The sequence below is a fragment of the Choristoneura fumiferana genome, chromosome 2, assembly GCF_025370935.1.
Source record: "Choristoneura fumiferana chromosome 2, NRCan_CFum_1, whole genome shotgun sequence".
Classification (NCBI taxonomy): Eukaryota; Metazoa; Arthropoda; class Insecta; order Lepidoptera; family Tortricidae; genus Choristoneura; species Choristoneura fumiferana.
The window spans coordinates 19,142,272-19,150,320 of record NC_133473.1 but is presented as its reverse complement, the minus strand read 5'-3'; the positions used below and the strand labels follow the sequence as shown (position 1 = coordinate 19,150,320).

General features: G+C 37.2%; 1 protein-coding gene across 1 annotated transcript; it reads right to left on the bottom strand.

The window, feature by feature from the left end:
• Positions 1-240: 240 nt before the first annotated feature.
• LOC141445313 (diuretic hormone receptor) lies at positions 241-7,477 on the bottom strand (the record flags this gene model as incomplete). Its single annotated transcript, XM_074111107.1, is given in 4 exon segments — positions 241-415; positions 4,012-4,119; positions 4,988-5,046; positions 7,289-7,477. Coding segments are annotated over 4 exon segments (369 nt in total), but the record flags the coding sequence as incomplete, so codon positions are not given.
• Between the last annotated feature and the right edge of the window lie 572 nt (positions 7,478-8,049).

The window sequence follows — 8,049 nt, the reverse complement described above, 5'->3', positions numbered from 1 at the left end:
TTTGGCCAAAGTTCGCATGCAAGTTAAGTATTGCGACACGTCTGAATATAATCACAAATTTAAGATCTACTTGATAAAATTTAGATTTATTCCCAAAGTTAAAAACTACAAAGGTTACTCTGAAAACTAAGGAATCACGAGAACATGTTTGTAAAATAACGGTTTTCATGCAGTTATCTGCGTTATTGAGTTAAAGTGTAAAGCTTTGCGAAAGAGTGACAAAAAAAAAACAGCGGCACGGAGCAGATTACACATAAATTTATTGTAAACAAAGTAACGAAAAAGGTATAATGTCCAAATCCACATTATTATTCTTGTCTGGGAAGTCTTCGTAAATGCAATAAAGTCCGTTCCGGTAAGCAGATTCGTTTGATCGTATCCAGTACGGTAGTCCAGGCTTCTTCATACCGTGAGCCTAGTGGGAAAAATTCAACGTCAAATATGGATTTGGAAACGTGAAAATTAACACTCTCTCTGCCGTGGGATCCGCCGGCGCCCCTCAATATTTCTGTTACAGCCGACAAGTATTTTCGAACTCTTTCATTTCGAGGCTGTGAGGTCCGCCGGCAGTCCTATTTGTATTTATTTTGTATCACGGTGCTCCTATGACTCACGGCTACTTGAATTCGGAGAGTATTATATTGCTGGCTGAGAGAGTGTTAAATAAGCGAAAACCGAAGCTGAGGTTGCATGCGGTAACAAATGAATAACTCCGCGCTGGCTGACGCTGACAATTTTTTTCTAATGTATCTTTATGTTTATACGTATGGTCCTGGCTGTCTCGTTTTACAAGCTTTAATTGAACTTTAGTATGCTTGCTCGTAAGTTTTTACGTTTGAAGTTTTTTTTTCGGCTTAACCGTTCCTTGCATGTATGTAAAAATTTTATGACACTTACTAAGTATATTACAAAAAACCGGCCAAGTGCTAGACTTTGCGCGCAGACAGTTCTATACTAGTATGTCTATAAACCAAAGTTCTTTTTGGGCTTCAATATCGTTTTTGTAGTGGAAAACACTGGAAGGTCTAAATCTAAACCATTCAAAACGATTCATCGAATATGTCAGCACAAACTGGACTAAAAAACTCAGAACACTCAGTAGGAGACAAATTCCGACATATCGTCGGGGCATTTACAGGTCATTTCGATACTAAACACATACTAGTAAAGATGGGACTACAGGACAATGAAGTTTGTAGAATATGTGGCGAGGAAGACGAAACAATGGAACACATTATGTGTGAATGTGACGCCCTCGCCAGATTAAGAATGAGACTCTTTGGCGAGAGTCGCACCAGGAGACTTTAAGGCACTACCGCTACGTCAAATCATCCAATTTATGGACGAGGTGATAAAGGCAATAGAGTAAGTGTGAAGGAGGGGTAATTACACAAAAGATACCTACGGGTCGAAGTGTATCCGCAAGGACCCCTAACGATAAGATAAGATAAGATAAGATGTCTATAAACCAAAGTTATTTTTGGACTTCAATATCGTTTTTTTCCTAGCCGAATACGATTCTCTTTTTATACAGCTCAAAGAGATTGCAAGCTTGAGTACCTACCGCCACGTGTTCCTGAGAAAATCGGTCTTCATAGTCAGACAGACAGACAATGAAGTGACCTTAAGAAGAGGGTTCCTTGTCATCTTGAGGTATAGAACCATAAGAAACTCAAAAGTACCCAGATGAGTTTTTAATGTTTTTGGTTGTAGGTACTTATGAAATTGTTCCAAAACCTCCGATAAGAGCGGTATTAAAAAATATGCGTGTTTTTGGCAATAAATACATCGACTTCTGCGACACACGATGGTAACCAATTAGTTTAACATTTGTTATTTTAGTAACCAAAATACAATAGCAAATCTGAATCAGCCTTCGCGCTAGTAACATTGAATCGAGTGAATGAATGAAACCCATAATACGTTCCAACGGTCATTCCCATTCTCACAAAAAACGGATTAATCGGATTACAGTAATTGAATGCCAAATGAACCTCCAATTATCTTTACGGTTAGCAAGTATCTATTATCAAATTCGGATAAACTGCTCATGAAAGCTACCACAAATATTCCGATTGTTTATTTCTCAACTCAACAACTAATGTTTATGTTTAGTCTCACTACACTCTCACTCAATAAAGGTGTGCACAACAAAACCATGAAGGATAATATTCTGAATAGTAATAGTACCATTGAGAAAAAGTAAGGCCAGGTTTGATTTATAAAAACAGATTCAGTGTAAAATTATTTTCTGGATAAGAATACGGGTTAACATTGAGCTCAGTTCAAAGTAAACAATTTTATTTTGTCTCAGACCTTGAGTTTGCAAAAATAACATCAAAATTATTAGTATCTCATAAGAGTAAATTTTACTTCAGTCGACACACAAACCAAGAAATATTTGATTAAAACAGTCGAAGACAAAACCTTGGAAGTAAATTTGGCAAATTTAAATTCATTAAAGACCTGACTTGTAAAATAAATGAATGCTATAAGTAAATTATGAGCACATAGTACATGTATTTTCTTAGGTCATAAAAATCTACGAAAATCTCATAACGATACAAAGGAAATGAAATAAATCATGAATCCTCCAGATAGTGTTTTAAAAAGCAGTAAAATACAATTTCGCTGTGTAGGTAGACTAGGGAAATGTCACATGTTGTTGTTGTTTTTTTAGAAAAATATGGCTCTGTCCATTGGTGGACAATTTTGCCAGTGTCTAGTAGGTTTTGCCGTTGTACGGTAAAAAAAATCTAGAAAACGAAATATGAGACGTAATGGTGGATGAACGATGACAGCCATGCCACATGTTATTTCTATCATTAAATGATTTGAAAACGCCGCTGTCTGTTTTGGGTCAAAAATCTCTATTTTCTGTTAATTTTGTTGAATAAATGAATTAATGAATGAATTAAAATGTCAATAAACGTTCCAGGCCAAATTTCTCGAAGAAGATGTATTGATAATCCTATTGAATATTCGTATAGTGTTAATTTAAGTGTAACGAGGGAGCAAAGTAACGGGGAAATAAAATGAAGCATTTTGGGCAACTTAAGTTTTACTTTCGAAAATACAAACTGAGACATGGATGCACAGAAAAACCAGAAAAGAGACCAGCGCTGGGAATCGAACCCAGGTCCTCAGCATGCCGAGCTGCGTGCCATGTCCCTACACTACCACTGGACAGGAGTACAGACACGAATTTCTCCTATGCACACATATCTCAGGTTGCTTATTTCTACAACGCTACTTAAGCAGTAGCACCAGTGGTGCAGTGGTGGTGGTGTGTCCAGTGGTAGTGTAGGGGTATGGCCCGCAGCACGGAACGCCTGGATTCGATTCCCAGCGCTGGTCTCTTTTTTTGGTTTTTCTGTGCATCCATGTCTCAGTTTGTATTTTAGATGGTTTTACCGGATGACCGTAAAAGTAACGAAGGAGTTGAAATAAAAAATAGAAAAAGACTCCAAATAACCAATCATAACTTTTGTGATTGGTTATTTAAAAGTTACATGGACGAGCTTACTGTGATTGATTTAGTTATTAATCAACAATTTAATAATTTCAGTGTATTTATAAATAAAATATGTATAACTGAAACACCTTTTATAACTATGTACATGACTTTACAATGAATAAATGAATATAAAAACGCTTTTTTCTTCTTTTCAAAAAAGTAAAGGAGGGGTTGCTATCACAACCGTACCGGGGGTCCTTCCTCCAAAATTGAGAAATAGTGGCACGCTTCGATAGAACTTTAATCCCTAGTTACACTTAAAACTCTAGAGCTTCATTTTACACGGTGTGCGATATCGGGTATGGCGGACCACACAGCTGCGATTTTATAACTAATATCATGATCAACGGCAATGTATCGCCTTGCACGATTTCACGCACCATTTAGATGAGGCTCGATGCTGGGCTCAACTTTTTCTAAACCCATTTGCGACTCCACTACATCAAAAACACATGCTGTATTAGTACTGCCATAAATCTGTCATGCGCCCTCACCGTATGCTCTCAGTCCTTGATCGCGGAGACCAGTCTTTGGAGCACGAGGCTCCTCTCCTCCGGCCCCCCGCTATGGCCCTTCCTGTCTTCCACCGCTCTACGTGATACCTAATGAAATATGTAATATGAAACATTCAGTGTTGATAAACATTACTGTTGGATTTTAACTTCGATTGAATTGTCATCGCATACAAACAGAAACAAAATTTAAAGTCAATAAATTAATAAATATCTACTTAATAACATTTTTTCTTTGTCCCTCTCAAACCATTACAGCTCTGCTTGCTTGTGGCAGCGTAGGAGCAATGTAAAAATGTTATACCTATTTCATTGATATGTATGTACTCGTACAAGTCAATATAACCAAAGGAATTCTACTAACGAAACCTACAAAATAACCAATTAATTAAATTAATTACCTATTCGTAGCTTGTGAAAAGAGTGGTTTTGATAAAAGTACTACAGTTCGGCCAGCGTTGGCGTTGGTATAATGACCTGTTAGTGGGTCCTTTTTAACCGACTTCAAATAACTCTCCTCCTTCGCAGTCGGGTAAAAAAGGAGAAGATTATCAATTGCATTATATTTTGTCTGGATAATATAGAGGGAAAAAGGAAGGCACTGAGCAATCAATGAATTACGCGATGTGCGGGATAGTTACTTACTCCAAACATTAAATGTAGAACAAAAAAAAATTATCAAAATTTAGAATCAAAGTCAGCAAAGTACTGTATTAAATTTTCACGATTTTATTCTCTTATTTATGTGCTGAAACGGGAAACAAGAACCGGCCAATAAAACCAGCGTTTTATGTCGTCACATTCTGTTTTACCAGTAATAAAATAAATATACAAGTTAGTGAGGTTGAAGTATTATATTACTTTCGAGTGAAATTATTTTAACATTTCCTAAGCTTGTGCTATATAGACGTGGACCGAGAAGCTGCCATATATTTAAAACAACTTGTATTCATCATACCTGATAGCATGCCGCACTTCAGTGTTCATAAAGCAGTAGAACAGCGCTACCGTAAAACCCTGTAAACAACGTATACAATTAAAGCGTGTCCTAGAACTAGAAGTAAGGTAAAGAGACAGTTTTCAAAATCATACTGGCTGAAAAAAATTTTTGGGTGTCATGCCGTCTACGGTTTTCTTATCTGTTGTTTAAAGGTACACCTCTACCCACAGTACCGTATCATGCTATGACCGTAATAGGAACGTGTCAGGAACGGAATGTCAAACGCATACATGACACGCGACGGTTAGGAAACGTGCTAGTGGGCATAGTTTCATACTGTTCAATACAAAGAATATAATTAAGCTTTAAGGGATAAGTTCGCCTTTGTACATGTTATTATCCTGTGTTCTGTTATTTTCATCTGTTTTTATGTAGTACAATAAAGAGTTTTACAATACAATACAATTTTTGATGGCGTAAGTAATGGGTAGAGACCTTTAGGCATACAGCGCGAAAAGATCACAATGAACTTGGGTGACATTTGCAAGGAAGCGTAAGTTTTTATTTATATTCATCATCATCATCGTCATATCAGCCGTAGGACGTCCACTGTTGGACATAATGCCTCCCTTCGGTTGGAAGCGGCCTGCATTCACTGTGAACTTGCAGCCTTAACCAATATTAATTTACGTTATTAAATTAATATTATTAGCTTAATATTGCAAACTAAAAACCGCAACCAAAAGATACAAACAGCGATATGAACGTGTGAACGGTAAACTTTAGAAATAAAAATACTTAACTTGATGCAACACATGCTAAGAAAGAATCGCTGAAAAATCAACCTGTTGAATACTAGGTACTCTGTCATTTCAAAATAAAATCAAACAGTCTTCTGTCCTTTGTCTCAAAATTAAGGAACCCACATAAGACTTTCCCCAAATAGATAAAGCCATCATGAGCAAAAGCGAGCATAACAGCACTGCGGTTATTTTAAGACTCCTCAGAGATTCAGAGCTACAGTTTTCGACTGCGAGGTAATGCTTTAAACTTTTTATTTACGACCTGCATAGTCTGGCGAATTCGGTTTGAAGTTTTGTTTGTCAGCGGTCGCTGAATTTGCTGGGATGTTAAGCATTACGTTTCTTTTATCTTTTAAAAGATAAACAACTGTTTCCTGCTATTGACTGCGTTGGATTATAGTTGAAAGGCTTTTTGGTTTTATGGAATGTGTGAAAGTTTAAAAACAATCGTAATTAGGTCTTGTGATGAACATTTTGCGGGATGATTGTGATTGCTAAAAATCTTATTAATTTCTTGTTTTTGACCAATGAAACTGATAAAGTCTTCAAATAACTAACACTACACTTTTAGTATGAGTAGGTAATGATATCTGGCTTTTATTTTCTAGCTAGACAATCAAGTATGTGTAGTAGGAGACAAAAATATCCATGTTAGCCCAGTAGTAGTTTGACTTGTCTGTTTTTAGGGTTCCGTAGTTAAGTAGGGTCCCTTATAATAATAATAATTTATTTCGGACATAATCCATAGCGGGTTAGTAACAGTATAGTTTCGCCATGTCTGTCCGTCTGTCTGTCTGTCTGTCCGTCCGCGGCTAAGCTCAGAGACCGTTCGTACCTACTAGGAAGCTGTAATTTGGCATGAATGTACATATCACTCACGCCGACAATGAGGTAAAATTAAAAAAAAATGTATGGTAGTTAGCTCCCATAGGTGTAAAGTGGGGGTGATTTTTTTTTTCTCGACTAATCCTATAGCGTGGGATATCGTTGGATACGTCTTTTAAAACCATTGAGGGGTTGCCAGAATGATTTTTCGATTCTTTTATCTGTTTGGGAAATATGCAACTTTAAAGTGCACATTTTCATTAAAATAGAGCGTCTCCCCCTCTAAAATCTAAACTAAACTGCTGGGTTGAAAATTTTGACGAAATTCAGGATGGTAGTAAGTATATCAAATTTACAAGGAAAATTATAATGGCTAAGATTGCTTGAGAATTATTAGTAGTTTAAGAGTAAATAGCAGCCTAAGGTATAAAACATATCTAAACTTGGAAGATTCCGTACACAATACGAAATCCTTAGAAAAATATGACTAGATTTTTTCGTAATGGCTACGGAACCCTATCTTGGCGTGTCCGACACGCTCTTGGCCGGTTTTTAAATCATTATAAAGCAGAATTTAATGAATGATACTTGCATATTTTTCCGAGCGTAACTACCTACATACTCGTAAATGTGCGTGAATCTACTTAGTAACTTGTTTGGCGGCGAAAATATCAAAGTTTCTCTTACTGACCTGTGTAGACAACATAAGTGCCCTGGTATAATCGAAAGCATCCGCAAACCAGGAGTCGTCGCTCGGCCCGCAAAGCACCAACAGGTTCGTGATGCCCAGCAGTGGGATCAGCACCAGCAGCGCTTTCGTTGCCTTCCTGTACTGCTCCGTCTCCAGTGTGTTTGCTGACCGCAGTTTTGTTATAAGGACCTGGGAATTATAGTAAGAGTCAAGAATCCGACCAAGCCACATCATCAAGATATGAAGTCATTCATCAAACACAAAACAGAGAGAAGAGATGAGAGAGGAAGAGAGAGCAGAGAGAGAGAGCGTTGAGATGAGAGAGAGAGGAGAGAGATGAGAGACAGAGAAGAGACAGAGAAAGAAGACGAATCTACACATATGTATTCAATACTAGCTTTGCCGCGGCTTCGTCGTGTGGAATTCAGCGTTATCGCGCGCTCTTCCCTCGGGAACTTTGTTTTTTTCCGGCGATAACAATTCGCCTATGTCACTCTTGGCCCATAAAACTATCACTATGCCAAAAATCACGTCAATCCGTCGCTCCGTTTCTACGTGAAAGACGGATAAACATTACAAACACACATCTTTCACATTATAATATAGTACTATAGAACAATACAAAAAAAATACTAAATATAAAAAACACATTCAAATACGAATAGTAGGTATTTTTCAGTGGGACCCATTTAAAACTAAACACATAAAAAATACAGTACATACACTAGGCTATTAATGTTTGATTCAGTCCCTGTAAAGAA